The following is a 27,850-nucleotide window of genomic DNA, read 5'->3' on the forward strand; positions in this document are numbered from 1 at the left end:
AACCTCTGTTTATGCAAGAAACATGTAACCAAATATATGCTGATCAGTGAGGAAAAATGAATAATTGTTCATTCATTGCATAATGAATATGGATAACCACTAATCTGAATATTGAAATTGGTCTTGCTCAACGTCTAAGGAGGTTACAACTAAGGCTTGAAGTTATTTTATTCTAAATGCTTAAAATTTAAAAGCTGCTACACCTTGTTCCCTTGAAGGCCATTTTTACAGACCAAGAGGTTGAGGTGGCACAGAGTAGTAGTCGACAAATATGAGTTTTTGATGCGAAAAAAAAAATACTAATAAAATAAACATTTAATAAATTAATGAATAAATAAATAAATTATCACATCACTGTGACCCTATGTAGGAAAATCAGTTTGAAATTAAATAGATGGTTAAAATATAATATAAAATAATAATATAATGCAGGCGAATGAGATGTATATGCAAAATTGCTGAAATTTTACCTCAATATTTACTCTAAAACACTTATGTTCTAGTCAAATCTGTGGGGAATATTATGTTACTAAACAAACATTTGAGAAATGATGACGTACCATATAAAAACAATCTGGACAAAGAGAGCTACCACTAGAAATGCTGACAATACCATCTTAACACACTTGCACAACAAGCCTTTAGTACTCATAAATGTTTAAAGTACATATTTAAGACACAACCGCACCGGTATTTTTAAAGAGAGCAGTATTTAGCCACTATGAAAGCGCTCGTTCAGAATATAAATGAGATATAATAGCTCCATCATCAGCATTCAAAATCAGCCAACTGCTCAGGCCTAGAGAGTTTAAACTTCTCTGTTAGCATGTTTTATTCATGACTCAGCATGGACACCAGGGAAGCATGTCACCATTCACCCCCCCCAACATGCATACACTCAATTTTATGCTGTTAAATAGTGTCTTATCACATTCTAAAGAATAACAAGTCTCTGGAGTGGAAGCCTGTTCTCTGATATAAATGCTAATAGCAGTTTAGCTTCTCAGAATTGGGTCTATTAATATAAATGATTCAGAATTAATGGATAAAAGGTTGACATGCTTTAACTATTTCTTTGTATGCAATTATAAAACAGACAGCAAAAATAGTTGACCCCTAGCATTAGACAGAACAAATGGCAGACGTAGCATCATGAGTGAAAACAAAGACAGTTGGGACACTTAATCTGATCTTATTTCATTTTAATTGTGAAGAATCTGATGCATCTGTGCAAATAAAGCTGTCCATAAAAATGAGTGGGCACACCTGTGTTTGTCTGTCACCATGCAAAATCACATCTGCGCCAGACTTATGGAGACTAATGACAAAATAATGCTCATCTATTCATATTCTCCACTGAGAATCTACTGCAATACACTTATTAATATTGTGTTACTGTATATATATATATATATATATATATAAAAAATAGACAGCAAAAATAGTAATCCCAAAATGCATTGCAATAAATAAAGATTGCAAATGGAGTCAAAAGAAAATATGCATATATTTAATTATAAATATACAAATATTTTATTCAATGCTGCAATAAAGGGTTTTTTTTTATAATTAAGTATATTGCATTTGCATTATTAATATTACAGCAAACCCTAGTAAAGTTTATTTTCTTAGTGTTTTTGTCTTGTTTACTCTGTTAGATAAATTTCAGAGAATTTGCAGTATCTTTAATTAAGTTCATTATATTTACTCATTGGCAAAATTTTTTGTCTTGTTTTCACATAAACCTCACTAAAATTTTCACTTAAGATAAAACAGTTTTTAGTCAAACTGGGTCTGTGCTTAAACAGTTCATGTTATGTCTTTACTTTGCAATGGTAAATCAATATTGTGTCTATAGCACTGTCAATGATATGTCAATATTGACATGTTATGTCTGTATTTCATCTGTCCATTTGTCTCATTCCATCTGTATCATCTCACTTTTTGTATGTCTTTGTCATGTTCTGTCCATGCTTTGTCTAACCATCAATGCCAGCGGAGGAAAGAGTTAGCATGTAAGCATGTAGACTGGAGGGTAGCGTTCTCTCCCGAATGGCTGCCGGCCACCTGCTACAGCGTGAAGCAGCTGTGGAAGCGCTGTGGGGAGGACCTGTCCCTGATTAAGCTAACTAGACTACACTCAGTCGATTTCCCCACAGCAATGAGCATTTTCCCATCCCATCGCTGTAAAGACTAATTAGGGGAAGAGGGGGATAGCAAGAAGGATTGTGATAGTGGAAGCAGTTTGGAAAAGACAATGCAACTAAAATGACAAACTGATAGATGGATATTCTGAATTTGAAATCCATCCATCCATCCATCCACATACAGATAGACAAAATGATGGATGAATAGCATTATATTTAATTAATATTTAATATATATAATATAAATCAATATTTATATTGTTTGATCTCAAAGACAAACCAATATTATTTGGCATCAATATACTACATATTTTAACACTACATAACATTATAATTTAAATATTATTCACAAATTCATCATGACTTTTTTAGTTGTTTCTTATATTTGTTTTTAATTATTATATTTTAAATACATTTTATTAGAATTTTATTTTTTAATCACCTGTTATGATCATTTTTAATTCATTTTTATGTTGAGTACTTTAAATTACCATTGTATATAAAATGTGCTATAAAAATAAAAGTTCCTTGCTTTACGAGACATTTAATTTCTGCAAACATTTTGAAGAATGTGAAAAGCCTGCCAAAGTGTGTAAAGCTTTTAGAAAAAAAAAATGCATTAGCTAGCACTCATCCAGTACAAACCTAATCTGTGTCCGAGCTTCAACAGCCTGACTGTTTTGATACTCTAATTAAAATGAAGGTCTTACACGAGGTGCAGACAGGCGCCATGGCCATTACAGGCCACTTCTAGGGAGATTAGGAGCCACGGAGCTGTCAAACACAGTCTCCACCAACATGATGGGCCAACATGGGCCCATCAGGGACAAAGGAGACTAGATCTCCACATGGTGCATACCTTTCCTGTTTAAAGCACCGAGTTCAGCACAGTAAGAGAGATCAAGTTTACTCAGGGATGGCGAGGCGAGCTCGCTGCGTCCTCTCTCGGTTCTAATTATCTTAACTGAAGGGGAAAATGACCTTCTCTCGACCTGTAGCTTTACAGGGACTAATTCTCTTTTCCTTTGAGCGGTTTTGTTAAATGGGGCCGCTACATTGAAATCAATAGGCCAACTGAACTGCTGTTTTTGAACACAGAATTTTGGCAAATGTTGCCAGAATACAACACAAAAGCACAGTGGAAGCTAAGCTGCTCGTTCACAATGAATGCTTGCTACTAAAAAACCCAAAAATGCACTAAAAGCACATGGTTTGAGGTCAGTAAGATTTTGTAATGTTTTTGAAAGATCTCTCTTAAAGATATGCTCATATTTAATCAGAAACACAGCACTAATATGCTGATTTGGTGTTTAAGAAACATTTCTAATAGATCTAATAGATATCACTAGAGCTGGGACAATACATTGATTTGCGATACAGTGGATCGGGAACGATTCTGATAATTTACAAATGTATTGCGATTGTCCCTCGAATCGATTCTGAGCTTAGTTTTTAACAGCAGATGGCACTATGTGCTTTAGAAACACACGTAACGTTACTGCTGCTTCTAGTTCTTTTACACAAACTACTTAAATGTAAAACAATCATTCATAAAGTTCGAAAAGGTTGAAGTGAATTAAAAGAATGTTTGCAGTGGGCTGTGTTTACATTAATCTTGTGTCATAAAAGCATTCTGAGCTGAAGTGCAAGTGTATTTAAACACTTACATGACTCAGCCGAACACACAAGCGCTCTCCAGCAGTCTTCTTCGTGAGCAATTGAGTGTGGTTAAAAACTAGCCTAGAGTGCCATCTGCTGTTAAAACAAAGCTCAGAATCATTACGAGAGCAAAAACAGCAAACAAAAAAAACAGGATAAATCCAGATTCATTGTATTGCGAATCAAGAATTGTATTGTCCCAGCCCTAGATATCACCATACTTCCCTAGTTGATTGATTAAATTAAGAATTGCAAAAAATTTTTTGTATTACAAGTTTTCTGAAATGTTGTTTACATATGCAAATGAGGCATTATCTAATTAAATATGTTAATTTACATAAATTTCCCTTTAAATATATGTATTGTAATTTAAATCTACATACGCAAATAGATAAAGTGCAACACTTCATAATAAAGTGCATTTCGGATGTTTTCTTTCTTTTTACTTTATGAAAAGCCAAATAGCCCAAAATCTCAAAATTGACCAATGCATGAAAAAACAGTGTTTTTGCCTGTAGAGTCTCACCTTAATGTTGGAAGCAGTTTCTTTTTTCCTGCTTAATATTTTTTGGAAACCTTGATACCTTTTTTTCATGATTCTTTGATGAACAGAAAGTTCAAAAGAACAGCAATTATTTGAAATATAGAACATTACAAATGTTTTTACCGTCAACGTGTCCTCACTGAATAAAAGAATTAATTTCCTTACTGACCCCAAAACATATCCTAAAATACTTTGACAGTGGTTCCTTCATTGCACTATTCAGTGGTGAAACATGACATAACACAAAAACCATAAATAAACAACAATAACAATAAGCATACAGCAACCAGTATAGTCTGATTCACAAATAAAAGTACTCTCAAGAACTGATTCTTTTGAATGAATTAGTCGAAAAGACTCACAAATCAGTCTCACAAAAACTCATGTGTTATCAGTATGAAGCAGTTCTTGACTTCCTCACTGAACCTATTACTTTCATCATGTCCAACTAAAGAGTTTTGTAATAATAAACGACATTTTAATTAGAAAGAAACAGTAAATTTAGGGCTGCCAATTGATCAAATAATCAGATAAATCACACTTGTCAATATTTGCACTTAGGTGGTAGCTTTATGCTTGAACTGCTCCCATGATATCAAAATTCCTTCTTAAAGAATTTACATACAGGTTAAACAGAATAATTAAATGTGTTAATATCTAGAGTTATATGCCCTGGAGCACAAGGCCGGTGAAAAATTTCTGTGTGCCCATGAATCTCTCTCTAGGTGAGTGTGTGTTTATGTGAGGAGAACGTATCCTTCTGTATCAGTTAACCTCTGGGGAGCTCTAAAAGAGAGAGAGACAGCAAGAGAAAGACAGAGAGAGTGCCAGACACCCTAATGAAGAGGATCTGTATGTATTATCTGGGGATGGGCCCAGTCAGAAGCCTGATCCCCGCCATCCAATGAACCATACACATTCTGACAGATCTTCAGATCTCCCCAATAATGTTTAATTTTTAGAAAAGCTGTTTAAATCCCCAAGACCAATATCAATCCACTGCAATAATGCAATTCCATGTCACAATCTACAACACGCGTGTGTTTACGCACATGCTTAGAGAGGTCAGCATAGTCCAGCTGGACACACGGGTAAGCGGGCGCCTGGGAAAGGATGAGTCAACAGATCGCTTTCACACTTCAAACGAGTCTTTCACTCTATTCATTAAAAGCCCAGCGACATCCTGCCGCCACTCACAGGCCTTAATTGTGAGTGACCCCGACGCCAGCCAAAGCACTCTCAACATTACCCTACGAAACAACAACCCCCTCTGCCGCATACTTCTCCAGGCACCTACTGTCTGTGTGAGACGGACCGATCGGACATCACAAAGACTCCATTATCTGTCTGTGGAATCTACATTCGTGGTATACATGAACAATATACTTTCCCAACACAATTGTTGACTTTACATTACCTCCTAACTTTATATTACCTAATAATACCTACTAACATATAGGCATAGTATACTGTATGTATATACATACAATAATATACAATAACATAACATACAGAATATATATACGATTTAATGATGTCATGCTGTTTGTGGTTGCTGCACTTTCTGAACAATTCCTATGATTTGCCTTGACTTTTTAGTTGTCTGTGATTTCTGGAAAAGGTTATTTCCAGGTTAAAAACTGATAATATAATATAATATAATATAATATAATATAATATAATATAATAATTGCTGTCAAATCGATTAATTGCGATTAATCACATCTAACATGTTTGTTTACATAATGTTATGTATATATATATATATATATATATATATATATATATATATATATATATATATATATATATATATATATATATATATATATATATATATATGTCTGTGTGTCTGTGTGTGTGTGTATACACACATATATATTATGTAAACAAACTTTTATGTTAGATGCAATTAATCGCGATTAATCGATTTGACAATACTAAATATAATATAATAATACTTTTAAATATAAATGTATTAATATCATTATCATCATCATTATACAAATTCATATTGCATTTTTTTGGTGTAACATTTATTATTTTTGTAAAAACTCAAAAATGATGAATCGGTTCTGCATAACGGTTATCAAACATGCTATAAAAACTATATTAGTCCTGAAAGCTAGGAATAGAGATTGACTGATTTAGTGGTGTTCTGTCTACTTAGTTTTAAACATATTCTGTGTTAGGAATGAAAGAACACATCCTTTGCTGTTGTTTTCAGCATGGACGTCTTCTCTCTTCTAAAATGTCTCGGTTTGATGCTTGTTTTATTGGTAAAAGTCAACTGCTCATGTCTAATTTTAGCAATGTCACACTGTCTCATTCAGTACAGAAAAATGGTGCCTCTCTTTGATGCATTACCCCAGAAAAAATGGTAAAAACAGCTGCATCATCTACAACCAGCACAGAAAACAGCAATATCAAAGCTTCTCAGATGACATATCAATATTATGTGAGGTGTGATGAACGCCATTTGATGTTAAACATGGATGAGCATCTTTGTCTGACAAATCTTTTCTCAGGCATGTGGTGACCCGGCTTTGAGTAACTAGCAAAATGAAAGCGCCATTAGAGAAACCAGCATGGTTCCCTTTACTAACAGCCTGTCAATCAAAAGTAATTGACAGCAGCATGACAGATGCAGTCGGATGGAGGAGTGGGTCAACTAAAGAGCTCATATGATATGTCTTTGTCTCTTTTTTTGTTTCATTCAGGTTTTTTTTTTTTCGAACAGGGAATGATTTCAAAAGGCTGATGCTTTCTTTGAAGCCCAACATCGGTCGTTGGGTTGTTAACAAACAGAGACCATTTATTGTTGTAGTGCACACACAAATACACATATATATTCACTCGGCCCTTAGCGGGAGAGAAAGCTTTTAGTCCCGCTTTCACACAGTCTGTATGATCAAAGCGGAGTCTTTCACAATAGTGACTGCTCTGTCATCAACAGCTAATGCAGAGAAACAGCCGCTGTGGAATATAGTGAAAGGAAAAGACGAAGTGGCCACTCATTAGATTTACTGAAAGCACCCTCCACACACCATACAAACACCAAGTATGCATCCTTTAGTAGGCAAGGAAGTGCTAGCATTGTGGTTGTACAATCTTCCTGGATGCTTTCATGCCTGAAATACAAAAGAAAAAAAACAAAAAAAAAACAAAAAAAAAAACAGCGATTCTAGAGTCAGGAATTGAATAAATTAACATGTTTTAGTTTGTGTGAGCTTTTTAAATCAACGAGAAGCCCCCACACTGGAACATATTATTCAGGTTACAATCTGTTGTTAACTGTCAATTTCTGTGATAATGTGTTTATGGGTGCACATTTACATAAGTATAAGTAAGAGCATGTGTCTCGCCATGTTCTCAGGGGCCCCCTATTGGTTTTCATCTACAGCCTCCTGGCGATATTATGTCAGACATCCTAAAGCTGTAAGCATCAGGATCACAAAACCCACAGGAAATTAAATCAGAGCTGACAACAATGTCAAACAGTGACATACTGCTCACAAGGACACAATTCTTACATGCTGCATGACATGGCACAAGTTCAGAAATATCTGATGAATAGAAACCAAAATGCATGTCAGACAAATAAATCATTTATTTATTTATAATGAGCTCACCAAGAAAACAACTATGTTATGGCAAATAAATAAATCAAATATATATCAATAATCTGCCAATAACCCACTTTCTACAAATACTTTCTGTATGTGTAGCTTCAGAACTTATTACACCAACATATAACAAGAAACAAGGGCAACAATGATTTTTGGATTTGGCTCAAATCTTACCATGCCAAATAGATGGACAGTGAATCACATACAGCAGTGACAATGGAAAAGTTAGCTGCTTTCAATAGAGAACGACGGACTGAGATCTGTCCACATGTCAACCCTGTAACCTGACGATTCATAAACTGTCTGTCACACTCAATTTAAGCTATCCCAACCATAGTCACATAACTCTGGGACTAATGGACTACTGAGGAGCACAGCGCCAGAACATCACTCTCCAGAAGTGGCATTCTGTCAGACAATACTTGCATAAATATGATATACAAAACAAAAGCAATACAACGGATTCTGATCAAAACAACTACTAAAATTGTTTGTACATTTGACTGATAATCAAAAACATCTCAACATGACCATGAAATAAAAGTCTACTAAGATTCATGCATGGTACCACCTTGAATTTATCATACATTATTCATAAAATGATTGATATTAATTCCAACAAACAACTTTCTGTGAAAGAAAAAAAAAAAAGAGATCAGTTACCTGGCATACTTCATACAGGAGTTTGTATTGCTCTTGAGGCTTCTGTAGAGTACAGACTCTGCACCCCATCATGGACAGATCAGACCATATAGTTTTTCTTTTGGAGGAGAGCAGGAACTCAGTGCGCTCCCTCCCTCTATCTCTCTCTCTTGCTCTTTCACATGTGGCTGCCCTCTTGACCATTCACCTCGTCTTTTCCTCCTTCTTCAGTGTTTCTCACCTCCTTTATTCTGTAAGATTTGCACAAGCTCTCCAGCATGCACTATCATTCAGTATGAGTGTGTGCATAAAGGTCTGAGTCAGTCCCCCTCTCTGAATCTGTCCGCTTACACCGGCAACACTCTACTACTTATGCACGCCCCCTCATGCATATTAAGCAACGCCTCATTGAATATTCATAAGGGGGCTGTCCTACAATGCTGCTGTGTGTAAATAGTGATTTGGGTGCATTTAAGTCTGCTCAAGATGAATTAATTATTCGTTCCACCTGATGTGTAAACACAAAGGCATTATGCCAACAACGACTGTCGAATGGGGTCTGATAATTATGCAAATTGAAATAATTTGAGACAAGTCATTCAAACAATTGTTAATACAACAAAAGAAAAGCACTCATGTAAGATTTTCTTTTCTCCACTAATATTGAAGTATAATAGAATTTTTAATAAATTATAAAAACAATGAGCAGAGCGAACGTTCAGTTTCGTCTTTATTTCGGTGACCTTTGGTATACAGCATGCACGAGGAATATAAAAGAATAATCGGGCAATCCTTGGAGCTTTTTCTCTGCAAATAAGTGGGCTGACGGCCAAGCAAACAAATCTAGAAACCGAATGTTTCCTTTCACCTCAACGACCATGCTGAGGAGACTGATGCAAAACGACACGGTGCTCTTGGTTCCACGCTAATGCGTGAGTTGCCCTTTATGGCACCATAGCTGACAATAGGGCAGTGCAGACCTGGCATCGGCCATGTCCAACACTGTGGTGCCACTTAGCCAACCAAACATAAGTGCCAATTAGAAGAATGTTGAACCGTGCTGGGGCAGTGTTCCTTAGTCACACAAGGGGAACTATGATATTATTTCATTCACTAATGGGGCACTGCTGGACAACAGGTTGCTAGTAGTGTTGTCGGTACTGAAATTTTTCAGCGCTTTGAGCACTGTTGAGCGGATTCGTAAGCACAACTGGCCATTGTGTGCACGTGCTCATCAGATATGTCTGTGATTGGCTACAATGATCAACGCTTCAAAAACATTGTAAATAGACATCAATGACGCTCTTCACTGAGCGCTTACACACAAATCGAAAGCAGGCGTCTATGAGCAGACTGGTCCGCTGATAGACGCCTGCTTTCAAACACTCCCGCTTTCAAATTCAAACACTTCTGTGTGCTATCAAACGCTTCCGTTCGTTGATCATTGTAGCCAATCACAGACATATCTGTTGAGCGCATGAACAATGGCCAATCGGAGGCGTTTACGAATCCGCTCAACAGCGCTCAAAGCATCACATTTTTAAAACTTCAGTACCGACTTGGTATCGAAGTCGGTGCTTTTGACAACACTAGTTGCTAGTAGGTGCTCTTACTCGACAAATGGATCATCTATACAAAATAAATAATTTATTTTAAAATGAAAATGTTAGGCATCACAACATTATAACGTACAGTATGAAAAATGAACAATTTGATAAAGATTTAATTTATCAGTGTTATTAATTTACTGTTTTTAAAAATTGAAATTATGCAATGACACTAAATAATAATCTAAATGCATACACAATTAAATATCCAAGTCAACTTAAAAACAAGAGTTGATATCAATGGGTATTTCAAATGCAAGTCGGAATAAATAGAGCACGTTATTCCTTTATGGCATGACAGCTGAATGTCTGTCCACATTCCATACATGTCTTTGTATTTTCATAAACACGTTTTGCAGTCCAAAGATATCAGGAATGGTTTGCCTTGTTGTATATTCAGGGTTATCAGATAAGAAAATATTATTTCAGATGTGAGTTTAAGCTGCTTCTGCCCTGTATGAGCCATCATCTCATTGACCAGGAATGTGTCATGAGGGAGCAGAACAGGAAGGTAGTTGGCATGGACCATCCTTTCCTACCAGTCTTTCTGAGAGGGGTTAGGGTGAGAACTGAAGTGTTTCTATGTATGTATATGTTTAATCTGGTGGCTGTGGTGGGATTTCCTTAGACCAGATGTTTCCATATGATACTTAACTGTCCCAGTTTCCGGCCATTTCCCAGTCTAGCTCCATTCCACTTCCAATGTTTACATCCTTCCTGGACCGTCCTGTTGTCCTCTCTCAATGCAAGCATAATCCCTTTCCAACATTTCTGGTTTTGGAATGATTGACAGCCCTGAACATCTGAGATCAAATGATGTTATCAAAGCTCCTGGAGAAAACAAACAACTGCAAGAGGCATCATGCCGAGCAGATGATAAGGGTTTAGTTTATTTGAAGGTACGAATTCATAATTTGGATGTCTGTCTTTCTTTTCATCATCTTCATGTTTCTATCTTCAGTCCCTAGAGCTATTGTTTGGCCTTGATAAGAGTGTGTATGGATTAGCCTCTGACCTGCTTAAGGCTCAAATGATCGAAGAGATTTACAGACTCTCGACTGATCTCACCTCAGACAAAAAAGATTACATATATATATATTCATTTCATATTTTATAATTCATTTTACTCAGTTAACACATTTACTTATTTTAATTTAATTCCAACATTCAGAATTTCATTATTTTAATGCCGACAAAATTGCTCGATTAATTGTGATTCATTATTCTACCGACAACTCAACTACATACAAATAAGTATGCTGTAAATATATTTGTCATGGTAACAGTTTGCTGTTGTGCCAACAGTGCACTTCACCTCCTTCCCTGGGGAACTTTTTTTCCCCCCAGATTTTGATCTTTAAATTCTGGAAGGAAAAAAACAAAAAACAAAAGTAAAAGATTTAAAAAAAAAACAACAACAACAAAAAAACGGTCATTAGTGAAAGTAGGACTCCTGTTGCCTGAGCCAAACAAAAGAAGCAGCCCAAGTCACAGATAATGATGTTTCTCGGGGTGTCACGAGCCACATGGGAGGTAGAGGAAGGGCCAGAGAGGAGGTGAGTTGACATGAGGGGGTGGCGGCTACATCATCCCCACTTTAATTAAGACAACACTGGCACTGGGAGAGCAGTGTCATCCTGCTCAGGGTCTAAGCTCTGATGCAAACATTTATATTCATCGCCTGTTCCTCCAGATGTCTCGCTGTGGCCCCATTGGACCCGGTTTAACAGTTGTCTCTGTTGATGTTTTAACAGCAACAACAGGGGGCCAAGGATCTTAGTAGCATGAATTCTTTGTTGAAAACAACACTTTGAATCCAACTCTAAGGAGGTACATGCATTAATTTCAGGTTGAATTTCACATTTTAACATCAGTCGTTATTATACACATTGTATTCTTTTAAAATTTATATGACATTTAATATAAAGACAACTCAGCAATATTTCTCTCTAAAGCAGAAATCATCTTTAAAAACAAATCAAATATACATAGGCAATAATTGTATAGGGACTATTACAATGCCAACCTCAATAACAATGACAATCAATGAATGTAAAAAGATGAGTTCCTAACATCACCACACAACAATCAACTACCAGTAAGTGACAAAATCAATAACGTATAATATAAATAACAGCAAAACAACAATCATATAACAGTAACTACTAAGGATGGGTTAAAAATATTGATTTCTCGACTTTAATCGATTCTCATTTTGAAGAACCGATAAATCTCAAGAATCAAGCTTTTAGTCTATGCTGTTTTCAGTTGGATGATAAACAAAATTGTAGTGTACCTTCCATCCAATAAATAGCAATAGGCTTTGTGCTTTGTTACTTCTGATATGAAACAAAGTCCCAGCTTTCAAATTCTGTCAATTTTATTACGAAATTCAAACAATATATACTGTTTTGGATCTCTTAAACGTGGTGTGACAGAAAGCTGTTGGATCAGATCTCAGATCAAGTGAAGCGCACGTGAATGGATCATCTCTTTCGCTTTACTACTAGTTACAGCATGAAATAAACATTAATGAACATCAGAAGGTATGTTAAAAGATACAGTACAACATACCAAGATCTCCATCAGCGTTTCAACCACAAAAGACGTCAATAAAACAGCTTGTAAACAATGTCACATAATGTTACATTTACCTCAGAAAAGCCATTCAAAACTCATTAGTCAGTTGGAAAAATGAACTCTAGAGGAGCATTTTCCTAAATATATACAATATATTGTTGTTCCAACTGTGGTTCCTTGTATAGTTTACACTGTTAGTTGAGAGATATTTTTTTTCCCTTGAGGAAATTTGCTATGTACTGTACCTGATAGGTAATAATTAATCGATATCGAATTCAATTGAATTAAATCGAAATCAAAGTGAATTGGAGGCTTGTGAATCAAAATCGAACCGAATCATGAAAATTGTGTCAATGCCCAGCCCTAGTAACCACATAATTCATTCATGCCGCAATGCATGCTGGTAACTCTCAAACCCTTAACAAATCAGCAACAATGTTCAATATGGAATTGTTCACACTCTATTAGACTTATGGGGGAAAGAGGAAATAATGTTGGTCTAACATGTTATGTGCATTCAAAAGTAATTCATATGTTATATGTTATAAACCCAAAAAGTCTACTAAACTAGTCTGAAACACCCCTTGTTTCTCAGTGACAGTACATGACAAGCTGTATCTCCCAGCACCTTGTGTTGGAGATGAGAGTTCAACCCAGGTTTGGATGGGAGTTAATGGAGCTGTGACCTGGCATTTCTGAAGTACCACTAGGCTAAATGTCATACTATCACTCTCTCTATCGGACAGTTTAAGCTTTGCGAGGAAGAGAGAAAGATTCAAAGGTGCACATCACTCTTTTATAGCGGGGTAGAGTTTAAAGAGCAAGAGACATTTAGACATGGTGGCGGAGGAGAGGACACTGCAGTGATGGACACACACAAGATGATGAGGACACAAACATTTCAGCACCAAAACAACACTCTGGGAGCATTTTTATCAGTTTCTGAAAGTCTGAATGACGCAAACTTGTGTTTCAATGATGCACAATATGGGGCTACAAAAGATATGGAATATGAGAATGTACAATCTGCCGGTCATTAATCGCAAAATAAACCTTAATAGAAATATAAGAAAAGTATTTTTGCTTTTTTATTTCTTTTATTAATTTTTATTTACAATTTATTTTACAACAAATCTAAACGGCTATAAATGTAACTTCATAAATTCATAAAAACAACATTGCAATGCAAAACTGACTTATTTGAAGCTTAACACATTCTTGCTGATACTTTTATCACAAGTCTCACAAAGAGAGAAGGGGGGTGGGTGATGAAGAAAGCAAATACTATCTTCAGAAACCATCAAGATATCTCACAACACAGGCACAAAAGCACACACCTGAAACTATTAGACACTGGCAACCATTTGGAAGGATTTTTCCAGTGACAAAGCCAGAAAAAGTCCTAAAATGGGGTCGAGGACTCATAATAAATGAACAACTGATAGTGAAAAGCTGTCAGACTCCACGCTGAGAGGATAAAAACGGATTTAGATGTGAATAAATTGGCAGAGGTGATGACAGAGGTGGGACTTAACTGAGGTAAGTTCATTCTCAGCCTCTGACTGGCACATCTAATATGTCTTCAGCCCTGGCTGGATTCCAGCGAGCAGTCATCTGCCCTCGCCGGTACAAAGCGGAATTAACCACTATAATAAGGGCATTAAAATCAGGGCCTAACCTTTGCCACAATAAAACCTCCTCACTTGCAAACCCAAGCCTAATAAAACAATATTTACGGTTCATTATCTAAATGCCATGACATTCTTTTACGGAGCTAACTCCCAGTGCTTGTCACCACCACTATTAGACAGAATATTAAAAGATTTCATATTCAGCTCGTGGCTCTTAATTCGCTGGGAGCGAGTTTTATCAAACATTTGACAAAAGCACAGCTGCTTCTCGATCAGTTTTGCTCTGTTTTAGAGTCACTTAATCTGATTATATGGCAGAATCAACAACATCTGATCTTAAATTAGTGCAGGCATGATCTGTATTTGTTGAATGAGGTGATTTATGAATTTAGACCTTGGCATGACAATCAGGGGTCCTTCATTAGGACGGAATCTGCTATCTTCATTTACCATATGCTTTTACCCAAAGTGACTTACAAATAAGCAAAAACACAAGCAATTTATCATTAAGAAGCCATCGTTCATAGTTTAAATATCCCAAACAGGACAGCAGGGGCCACTGAGGTTACACAAAAACCTTGTCAACATCTGAACAAACCCAGTCAGAGATGATTACATAGAAAAAAGAAGAAGAAAATAATCTGTTTAGTCTTCCAAGCATTTATGCACTGCAAGCCGATCAGGGAATTTCTAGGAGATACGTCCTCTACTACAGGCTTTTGGGATTACCTCTGACATGCCCTGTACATTTCTACTCTGATTACTTATTTATAGGATTTAAAAAAAAAAAAAAATTAAAATGACTGCCAGATGTTGTCTTATACGAGCTGTATGGGTGAACGGGGTGGAGCTGGGCCACAACTACTATCAATAATGTACCATTTTCACCTTTATATGCCTTTGAGGGCACCACTATAAAAAAAAATTTTAGAAGAACCCTAAGTACTGGTAGCACAGACCTATTTTTCAAATGGTGGTATTGTACTTAGCTTTTTAACCCCGGGTTATCATCGTTCTAAACCCCGGGTAAAGGAATGTTTCATACTTGTAATTTAAACGCAGGGTTAGCACAGCTTTTTACCCAGGGTTATGAAACCCTGCTCTGCGGCATTACGGTGCCAAACTTGTACAGTGTGAAACCATGCGGTGTTAGAATGTTACAGCTAGACACTTAGCAACAGACAACCAATCGCATACTCATACTTGCCCGCTTTGGACAGTCACGGAAACACTGCATATAAACAGTAAATTCAGCATTTGAGAGGAAAAATGTCAAATGCTAACAGAAAATGCAACAATTTTAATGAAGAAACCATTTCATTTATAGTCTGAAATGTCAATTCAGTATAAACTCAACAGTATATGCAAATATGAACGTTAACCCAAGGTTTAGGAATGTACAATGTGAAACGTCAGCTTATGAATACCCAGGATTAACTGTTAACCCCATTGAAATTATGAGCAGTGTGAAACGTGGAGCAAGATAACCCAGGATTCCGTTTACCCAGGGTTTAGAATGATCCAGGGTTATTTAAGTGTGAAAAGCCCTATTTAAGTGTATTGAAAGTAATTTGCATTTGATTTCATTTGTCTTGAAAGCAAAACAATGAATAAAATGACTAACCATTTCATGTTAAGTGTTAGAACACAACCAAAGCTTTGCTGGCACAGTACTGCTTTTAAGCTCACCATGAAATCAAAATGGACACATTTTATTTTTAATGGAATATTGCCGTGTTTTTTTTTTTTTTTTATAAATTATTTACATGTACACATAATTTTCTTCTTATTATTCATGTGCCATCATAATCAGAAACATTAACTTCTTCTCCCCCTCGCAACAACATCTCTTCTCTGATACGGTGTGCACTGACACAAGGACTGGCCGATAATCCTTCCTATCCAGCAACCTGTCACTCACTTGAGATCACATCAACTGGCAAATGCCAAAGATCCAATCAATTCCTGATCGACAAAATCAAGTCCCATCCTACATTTTTCTTGTTCAAGGAGCTGGTTCACTCTCATATACGTCACAATAGAGAAAAAAAGACGATTGCAATTTCATACTGAACATAAATGCTCCAACAGGGTCTACAATGTCCACTCACAAAACACTTTGGTCACACTCTCACTTCCTGTCTGTATTTTTTTCCCAGACACATCCATTTTAGACAATACAAATCTTGTTAGTGAGTCGTTTCAAATCGGATAACATGTCAAAGTGTAATCAGATAACAATCAAAGTGCAATTTATCAAATCTTCACCCTGGATTTGCTGCTCCGCATCGAAACACAGTCGTCTGGAGGTTTAGACTGCAGTCTCTAATCATTTTAGCATTCATGAAAAATTCATTTGTAACAATTTCCATTATTTAATGTCTTATTTTCCAAAAGGTTAGCCAATATTGACTTCTTAAGAGCATGCATGAAAAAGGTTGATATGTGCATGGGAAAAATGTGTCATATCGTAAATGTAAATCATCACTAGATTCTTGAAAAAAAAACAAAAAAACATTCAGATTAAACAGCCTTATTAATACACGAGTGCTAATGAGGTGAAACTGTGTGTGGTAAAAACTAACAAGTACTTTGAAGACGGTTTTCAAAAGCAGAAGAACAGTGACAAATGCTAATCAATATTGTCATTTGGGCGCTTTTGAGTGTATTTGTTATTTCTTTCAAATGTCTTTAAGAGAAAACCACCTGCAACAAAGAGCCGGTTTCCCCATTAGCGAACGGCGCAGTGTTCTCTTACTCCAGGGTTATTAGCATGGCTCTAATTCCCTAAGAGCTGTTGTCCCCACACAGAGCTGCCTGTTTGTTTGAAGATAATTTTACCCTAGTCTTCACATAGCCCTTCTTTCCTGGCTGAGAATGGGGAGGGGGAATGGTCGTCTGAGGCTTTTAAAAAGACCCCAGGTCCTATAATTTTCATCCAATTCAAACTTCATTTGTGCTGAAGTACTCTGCAAATGCTGTCATTATGGCATACAATGCTATGGCTCAGTTAGAGGGGCATCAGACTCCATTAAGCAGGGGAACAGAGGAGTGTCTTAACCATCGGCTGCCTGACAAAGAAGGAGAGTGAGTGAGTGAGCAAAAGAGTGAGAGAGAGTGTGTTTTGCAAATAGAAAAATGAGCATCTCCGCCAGCCAATATGTGCAACACAGTTGCTAACACATGCACAAATAGCTCAATGCCTAAGGGAAGACAATACCTTCCTGCCTGTGTGCTAACAGACTAATACCTCCTAATGAGTGAAGGGCATCATTTGATTATGAACTACAGTTTTTATGCTGGCTGAGGAATCACAGGGAACATTTTATGTGAAATATAGGTTTATGCACATTTTCCTACAATCTAGCTGTTAAATTAAATAAATTAAATAAATTAATTTAATAAATGAGCAATGAAAGACACAAGAGAGGAGACAACTCTATTCTTGAAATTATTTTTATATATATATATTTTTTTTAATTTTTAAATTTTCATTTTTATATTTTTATATATATATATATATATATATATATATATATATATATATATATATATATATATATATATATATATATATATATATAAATATATAAATGAAAATGTAAAAATAAAATATATATATATATATACACACACACAAATATATAGTTCAACAATTAAATTAATGAAAAAACATTAATAACACATAATATTATCAAATTAATTTATTTCCATATTTTATATATATATATATATATATATATATATATATATATATATATATATATATATATATATATATATATATATATTAGCATTATAAACAATATTACATGTTTAATATAAATATTCAAAATTAATATTAATATAATGTAATATATTTAACTTAAAATTAAAATAGATCTTAATATACTTTATATTAATTTCTAAAGAATTATGTTAATAATCAAGTTAATGCATTTTAATATTTAACAGTATTAAAAATTGAACGTAGCGTACCACACTCAACATTTACCCATAAGCCATCAAAGACTTTCAGTTCAAAGCAGGTTTAAAACCAAATCTCATACACAGAGACAATTCCTCATGTAACCCAGTCTCTAATAACCCAGTCTCTGTAATATTAATCACTGCTTCTCTCTCTGACTTTGCCTTTTCTAATGGAGTCATAGTCAGTGAGGCATATCCTCTCTCTTCTGACTGCTTTTTCTGTCACATGTTTTCAATTACTATTGCCAGAACACACAAAGAGAACCAGTGCCATAATTCAATAAGGACACAAAGGGAAGAGGGCAGGAGGAGCCCCCCTCATTGTCACCGTAACGGCTGAGTGACAGTGGCCGTTCTGCATCTTTCTCCCAGAAACCATAACAATGAATTCTAACTTTGTACCCGCCATTCAAATGTTGACACTGGGACCTCACAGGGCCTTCAGGGGTTGTGTTATATGCGAGGGTGTGTGTATAGATGTGTGATGGGGCGGAGAGAAAGGGTCTTTGACCGTGGCCCTCTAAAACAGCCGCCTTTTAAAAAAAGACACACTTGGCAGCTGATCCACAGCTCTCACATATACTGAAGCAGAACAGCAAATTGCGGCAAATACAATAATTGGTGTATAACATTTATTACATGAAGCTCTACAGTTTAAATCATTCACATCTCATGCTAAATTGCCCAAATCAAATTTGCTCCTACATGTATATTTAGCTCCAGGGTATAATTATGAATTAAAGCTCTATTAGTGAACCAATCCTTTAGTGTGCAGAAATAATATCTCACAATTCTGAATTTTGTTTTTCACAACTGCGAGTTTATATCTCGCAATTCTGACATTTTCCTCAGAATTGCATCATATAAACTCAGTTAAGTCAGAATTGCAAGATAAAACTGGGAACTGTGAGTAATAAAGTCAGAATTGCAAGAAATAAACGTGCAATTCTGACTTTAAGATGCAACTGCAAGTTTATATTATGCAATTCTGAGAAAAAAAAAGTATTTTTTTTCCTCAGAACTGGACTTTATAACCCGCAATTACAATAATATAATATAATATAATATAATATAATATAATATAATAAGTTTCTAACTGGTCAAATCAGGACCTTAATGGTCTTTATCTGGTCTAAGGTTGTTGATCTGTGAGATTACCAGTAGGTGGACCTGGTAGACATCTTGATGAAATGGTTAGACCAAGTACATCATCACTTTGGATGCAAAAACAGCTACCATATTACAAAATAAGCTTAAATTATGGTCTGAATTATCCAACAGATGTATGAATGGTGCAAAAATATAACTGGTCAAATCATAATGCCTAAGGATCAATGAAAAACAAACAAAACATGTATCTATCCATACTGCATATTTTCTATAAATTAGACTAATCAAAACTAGACTATAACAGGTGGTTCATTTAATATGGGGTCCATTATACTATTGATTTAGAAAGGATGTGTTTACACTCTCCTAAACCAACCTGATTCGTTTGCTTCATCAAATTCCCTCATCCTCTTTCTTTCTTTGTTTTTCCACCTTCTCTCTCAGTGGGGAGTGAGAATTGCTTTTCTGTTCAGTAGTATTAGTGTCTCGGGCATGATGGAGATTCATTAATCAGAACCCTACTTTGATGTTTCTTCACAGCTCACCAAACACCAGCCCTCTAATGAGACAAACAGGTGAGCAGTGAATTTACCTTGTCATAGTTGAATAACAAGAGTTCAGTACATGGAAAAGACATACATTGAGTTTCAAACTCCATTGCTTCCTCCTTCTTATGTAAATCTCGTTTGTTTAAAAGACCTCCGAAGAACAGGCGAATCTCAACATAACACCGACTGTTACGTAACAGTCGGGATCATTAATATGTACACCCAAAATATTTGCATATGCCAGCTTATGATCAAGGCATTACACAAGGGCAGGGCGTCTGGATCTGTGCACAGATGAATCATCAGACTAGGTAAGCAAGCAATGACAATTGAGAAAAATGGCAGATGGAGCGATAATAACTGACATGATCCATGATTACATGATATTTTTAGTGATATTTATAAATTGTCTTTCTAAATGTTTCGTTAGCATGTTGCTAATGTACTGTTAAATGTGGTTAAAGTTACCATCGTTTCTTACTGTATTCACGGAGACAAGAGCAAATCGCTATTTTCATTATTAAACACTTGCAGTCTGTATAATGCATAAACACAACTTCATTCTTTATAAATCTCTCCAAAAGTGTGTAATGTTAGCCTGTTAGCCACGGAGCACTATCAAACTCATTCAGAATCAAATGTAAACATCCAATTAAATACCATACCCACATGATCCGAAGCATGCATGACGAACATCTTTTAAATATCCATTTGAGGGTTATATTAGCTGTGTGAACTTTGTAAATGCACTGTACTACAGTCGAGAGCTCTGGGGGTGGGGAGCGCAAGATTTAAAGGGGCCGCAGCCTGAATCGGCGCATAGTTAATGATGCCCCAAAATAGGCAGTTAAAAAAATTTATTAAAAAAGATCTATGGGGTAGTTTGAGCTGAAACTTCACAGACACATTCAGGGGACACCTTAGACTTATATTACATCTTAATACCACTCTTTTATATATTACATAGGGCACCTTTAACAGAGAACTTAAACTACTCATCATATTGCACTGTTCACCAACAAACCCAACAGTGACAAAGAACCATAGAAATGGCACTAATGGCACTCAATCAAACTAGAGAACATGTACCTCTAACCAAAACAAAGAAAGTCTCATTGCTGATGTGATCGTTATGCAAGCCAGAACCTAAATGACTCCCTCAGCCTTTATGTCGTTGGGTATATGGAGAGAGAGAGAGAGAGAGAGAGAGAAAGAGAGGAAGAGGGAGAGGGGGAGAGAGAGAGAGAGAGAGAGAGAGAGAGAGGGTCTTTTGTTGGTCTGTAATGCGATTATCATGACGGCTTCACTGTAGAACCAGGGTAGGCAAAATGGCAGTTTCAGTCATCATGAACTGACCAGTGCAAGGCAAAAAAGAGCATCAGTAGAGCTAAACAACAGAACCTGTGGTTTAATGCATCGATTTCCATTTACTTTATGCAATGCTCTCTCTGTCTCTCTCTGTACTGCAATTTTAGAACTTTGTGTTGTATACAACTTAAAAATTGACTTGTTAAAATGTCAGTTACATTCTCTCCCAAACAAAAATCTTGGATTCACCTCAATGAACACCACATACAAATGAACTAATACAAAGATGATGAATGGGCATGTCATTACTCATTATCAATACTTATATATGAATTGTCTATGTAAACAGAAGCTATTGCAGAGTACATGGAAATAATTTTATTTCATAATCAAATTCTGATCAATATATCACTTTAAAGTGTTAAGATTAGAGGATTATAGATAGAAGTGATAGAAGAACTGATTTTTGAAGTTTTAGCTCCCCCTATAGGTAGCAAGCTTTGTCAGAGGGCTGACACTATTACAGTGGTGTAACCAAATTTCCATGATTGGGAAGTTAAGGGTCATTACAAACACATTTGACTGACAACTAATCTGAATATTGGGGGAAACTACAACCCCAATTGAGAGAAAAAAAAAAAAGTTTGAACAATTTTATCAAGATTTAACAAAAAAAGTTTTGAAAAACATACATTCTTTAGATTTAAAAATGTTTATAAATAACGACCCATTGGAAGTTTTTATATAATTGTATAAATAGGGGTGAATTCAGGTTGATTGGGACACTTTTTCCCAGTCAACTCAACAGCAAAAAAAGTGTCCCAACCTGAATTCACCCCTATATTCCAGTTCTTGCTGATCAAACAGTTTAGACCAGCTAAAAACCATTAAGGACCTGATATGACCAGTTAGAAACCATATAAAAATAGCACTGGTTCATTTTGGCTGAGATAACATATAGAATAACCTTTTTTCTAAATGTATGCAAAAATTCATTATCATTCGGCAAAGCTGCTGCTTGAGAAAAGAAAAGAAAAAAAAAAAGAAGTTATTTGACAAAACCTCTTCTAACCAAGGTGAATAATAGGTGTGAAGATGCTGAGAGTGTGAAAGAGGGTGAGAAAGTTGGAAAAATGTATGTCTGTGAAAAGAGTGGAAAGTTGACAGTGTCCGGGAGTTTATAGCAAACTGAGAATCTGTGCAAATAGTTTCAACAAGAGAGCAAATCCCAGACAGAAAGAGAGAGAGAGAGAGAGAGAGAGAGAGAGAGAAAGAGAGAGCAGGTGGAGGAGGTCTACTGTTTGCTTGCTACATTCAACAGCATCTCATAAATCTTCCCTGCTCTCATCACAACACACACAACACTCCTCAGGACATCTCCGTTATTCTTTGCTCTCCCATGTGATTCCCTCTTTATCTCCATTGAAGGTTCTTTCTTTACCTGTCTCCAAGTCTGTGATTTTCCATCTTTCTCACACTCCTTCTTTCTATGCTGTTCTGTTCTGCTTTCTCCCCTCACTAGGAGGATTTTTCTCATCTCTACCCACTCCACTCCCTCTGAATCTCTCAGATTTCATTCTCATGAACCCCCTCTGAGTCCATCTGGACATATAGTGTGTGTGAATCATCCAGCGTGCCCTCAGGAGATGTCAGACCGCCAAATATCAAAACAGGTCTTCCTCTCATTAACACTCACTTTCCCAAAAGCTACTGTACCTCTCTCAGTAATAACAATAAGAATCTGTGAGTGTGTTTGTGTGTCTGCAAACACAGAATCTCCTCATGTGGCAACCAGGAACAACACCAGTTCAAAGGAAAACCGCTGTCATCATCAGCATTTACAGTCAAAAAGGATAAAAATCAGTTGGCATATGATTAGACTGTGCTAAATATGATGTGTTAAATCCGGGACAGACCAAGCCAATGTCAAAGAACTAGTGGCGATGAAAGCTGACTGTGTTGTCGCTTCTCGTCGGCTGCGTCTTGGCCAAAAAGCTGCGCTTGAACACAACAAAAGGACTATGGCGTTTGTCTACTAACAGCATGTTCTGGGCCTGAGTGTAAGGAAATAACTGTCTATATCAGCAGGTATCAATAATCTATTTTCGTCATTCAAAAAGGGAAACCAAAACCAAGACTCCAGATATACAAACCACAAACAAAGCAGTGCTTTCTTAGCATTTTGAATATCAATCCTGCTGATCACTTTCTTCATTCCAGTCAGCTCATGTTAGTTAAAAAAAATTGTGCATTCAAATGCTCAGGTAAGATGACGTAAAATTATAACAGCCTTCTGTTGGCACTGTCTTGACTTCTTTGCTCGCTTTCATCACTTTTATTCTTGTGCACTGACTCGTTCGCTAAGATGAACAGGCAATCAGAGTTCTCTCTCTCACCGACGGCGCTGATTCAACATGCTGAATTGGCCCAAAAAACCCTGATGGCGTCAGACTAAAGCCAACGGTACAGAACAAAACAAAAAAAACTTTATGAACCACTCTCTCTCTCTCTCTCTCTCTCTCTCTCTCTCTCTCTCTCTCTCTCTCTCTCTCTATATATATATATATATATATATATATATATATATATATATATATATATATATATATATATATATATATATATAAATAAATAAAAGACAAAAAAAAAATCAGTCTAAAAATCGGAATAAGATTGGATTGTGCTAAATATGTATAAGAGAGTGGTTTATTTTCATGTATTTTATTTTATTTATATATAATATATAAAGTATAAAATAAAATATAAGATTCTGTGCCTACGCATCCTCTTTTTGCTTTGAAAAACGTGAGACACGGGCAGTGAAATGGGGAAAAAACTCAAGGTCTCGAGACAAATTTTTAAAAATTGAACTGATTTTCAACTCCGTGTCATGCGCAAGGTGCTGCAAAAGATGCAAGACGTGAGCGCAACGGTCATACAAGTCCGTCTAGTGTGTGTTTAGACAAAAAAAAAAAACAATGGAAAAGTAGTGCATTGGTATGGAAAAATGCATTCTGTGTGAACGGCCCCTAAAGAAACTAAATTATTTGTACTAAACAAAACACCAAATTCTCAATTCACCCACAGGTTGTCCCTAAAACATCTTTTAGCCTTGTTAAAATAGTACTGCTATAAAGATTTACCACAATTCAATGTGATATATAAATGATATCAGGAACAAATCAGATTATTACTCCCTTGTTTGAAATTTCACATTGAAGAAACAATGGTAGAACTATTTCTATCACTTCTGCCTGCATTCGCCTCAAACATCTTTAGACAAAGACAAACGGACTCCTCTCCACAAAAGCATGGCTGATCTTTCTCTCAACTGTTTGTTGAGTTAAACACAGCCCTTGAGGCAACCCATAGAGCATTCTGTGATGTCTGCTGGTTGTTTGGGGTCAGATGCAGAACAAATGTCAGTGTCTGCTCTGAGCTTGACCCTCAGATTCCTCAAGCCATACAATAGTACATTTAAACTTAAACACTGTCAAAAACCACAACAGTCTGCTTTACAATTCAAGCTCTTTAAACACAGACAGACCCTATGTTAAACACAATGACTCTTAGAAAAGAAAGTCAGCGACTACAGAGATAAAAGCATTGTGAATCATGCAGAGTAAACCACTACAATGACAGATGCACTAAACTGTCCCCCCAAGTATGTGGTGATGATGAGCTTTGTTATTATTGAAGTGAATTATTACTTCAATTATACAATGACTGTTCATTTACGATAAAATTAAAATAAAATCTCCCTTACATAATGCAAGAAGCTTCCATAATACGTTTCAGATGTCTTTTTTTCACCATGACACCAATGTAGTAACCCTTACAAAATGTAATGTGATGGTACTACAATACAATGATGGTATCACATTCATTTGCAATGTTATTTATATGCTACTAATTCAAAAGAATACCATGGTATCACTATTATAGCATTGCCCTGAGAAACATGGCAATACCACAGTAATTGTTTGGAAGGTGATTATAAGTGCTGACAAAAGCAAACCATACCCTACATCCTTAAAGTGGCAAAAAAATTCAAAAAAGTACATTAAATAAATATAAGGTCTTAATTTGTTGGTATTTTTTTTTTTTTATTTGTGAGAGAGTCATACTTTCATAACTCTACATTTTTACAATATGGTTATTCAACCAAGAATCTGCCATTAAACTACAATTCAGGTAAAGAAGCCAATTATCCCCAAAATAAAATTTATTCTACAAAGAACGGGTGCTGTGAGTGTTTGAGGTTGCTGAAAAATAATTTTCACAACTGATTTGTCCACTAGAGGGATCTCCTCTCCTCCTATCTAATTCATCTCCAGTGGAATGGTTGAATCCAGCTGGCCTCTTGGCAAAAGGCAAGGCAAACAACATCACATTCCCCCAGTCTCTTAAAAACAAGACATTGTAACAGGTCAACGGAGACCTGCCTCAACAGACAGCAGCTCAACTTAAACGCCAAAGCACATTTTTTCAGTGAGCACATAAATATTTTACAGTAACGGCACACCTGGCACCTAACAGCCTGTAAATTCTCTCGCTCTGACAGAAACAGTTGTGTAATGTACAGTTGGGTCCATTTTGTTGGAAAATACACATGGTAATGCAATATTTGCCACCATAATGCTTAAACCAACAGTGTTTGTGTTTTAGCATAGATGAGGCAAAAAGACCTGGTCTGGATGAAGCATGAGCATTTTCAATTGAATCTTCACTGATGGTAGAAAAAGAAGGCTGCGTTCAAGGATACAAATTCTTTGAGCATTTTAAGACCTTGAACCCAGACAAATAAACTTGTGACAAGTCTGATGTCACTGATTTGGCAACATATGGAAAGAGAGAGAAAAAGAGCTCTCAAATCTCATTAAAAGTTTGAGTTCAATTCAAAACATTCAATCAGGTTGCGTACATCAAACCATTATTAACATCAAACCAACTTAATAAATGACTTAAATTTCTGTCTGTTCTACATAAAATGGTCACATGGCTTCAAATCACTTGGAAAACTTGGAGACCAAGCAATAGCATAATAGTCTCTTATGCTCACCAACAAAAAATACAGTAAAAACAGTAACATTATGAAATTTTATGTTACATAATTATATCATATATATTATAAATAACTATAACTTAAAGAGAAAATCATTCTTATCAATGTACAGTAGAAAATAGTTAATAATAAAAAAGCTTAATTTTTTTTGGAAACTGTGGTACTTTATTTAACAAAGAATCCTAAAAGAAAGTTAAAAAGAACAGCATTTACTTATAATCGAAATCTTTTGTAACATTATAAAAGTCTTTACAGTCACTTTTGATCAATTTAATGCATGCTTGCTGAAAAAATTAGTGATATTTTTCTTTCGAAAATGTAAATATGAATATTGAATGTATCCGAGATGAATGGGAGACCACGAGTGTAAGAGTGTCAACCTTATATCTCAGTTCATTTAAGGTTTATTACATTCTTATGACGAGAGCACCTGGGTGCAGGGGCTCTAGCAGGAGTGCAGCTGGAATGTTTGTGTGCATGCATACATACATACATACATACACACACACACACACACACACACACACACACACACACACACACACACACACACACACACACACACACATACATTTACCCAGCCATCCCACACCATACAAACATTTCTCTCCATCATGCAGCACAGAGACAGCTCTGTCTCCAGTGGAGCTTATCATATACAGATCAGTTTGTGTGTTTGCATGTGCATGTCTATGTTTAAGCCAGAAGGCAAATTGAAAGGAATTATAACATGAAAGAAAAACATAAACAAATAAATAACAGTCTGAAGTACTATTAAAGCAATCTTAAAAACTAGGTTAGAGTTCAAAACCTTCTACACAATGAAAAAAGACCATTTTATTGAAGCCAAATTGCAAAAACATCTTGTTACAACATCAGATAAAAAAAGATCATGTCTGCCCACATTCAGATGTTAGAAACACCTATTCGGTGTTTAAAACTTCTTTGGTAAAGGGATAGTACACCCAAAAATGAAGATTCTGTCATCATTTACTTACCCTCATGTCATTTCAAACCTGTATGACTTACTTTCCTCTACAGAACACAAAAGAAGGAATTTTGAAGAATGCTGGCAAAAAAAACAAACTTATTTATGTTCCATAGAGAAAAGAGAGTCGGTAACACTTTACAATAAAGTTTCGTTAGTTAACATTAGTAGTTAACATGAAGTAAGAATGAACAATACTTTGACAACATTTAATAATCTTTGTTGACGTTAATTTCAACATTTACTAATACATTATTAAAATCAAAATGCGATTGATTTACAAAAGAATTCACACTGAAATGTACCAAATACAAATAAATAATGCTCAAGTGAGACATTCACATTGTTGAAAATAAATAACCATATTCCTAGCATTAGAATCCTTTGAAAGGTTATGTTATTTTTAGTCCTGCATCACTGTTC

General features: G+C 35.7%; 1 protein-coding gene across 5 annotated transcripts in view; it reads right to left on the minus strand.

Annotated features, from left to right (window-relative positions):
* The window catches only part of pdzrn3b (PDZ domain containing RING finger 3b), a 95,224-nt gene that overhangs the window by 13,900 nt on the left and 53,474 nt on the right, over positions 1-27,850 (minus strand). Inside the window, exon 1 of one of the 5 annotated variants that reach the window (XM_048198865.1) lies at positions 8,643-10,004. The exons of the other annotated variants lie outside the window; for them this stretch is intronic. Within the exon in view, the coding sequence (XP_048054822.1) occupies positions 8,643-8,825 (183 nt within the window). The 5' untranslated portion in view covers positions 8,826-10,004. Of the gene's footprint in view, positions 1-8,642; positions 10,005-27,850 lie in introns of those variants that run through there. 5 annotated transcript variants of the gene reach the window in all.

Source organism: Megalobrama amblycephala, linkage group LG8 (assembly GCF_018812025.1).
Source record: "Megalobrama amblycephala isolate DHTTF-2021 linkage group LG8, ASM1881202v1, whole genome shotgun sequence".
NCBI lineage: Eukaryota > Metazoa > Chordata > Actinopteri > Cypriniformes > Xenocyprididae > Megalobrama > Megalobrama amblycephala.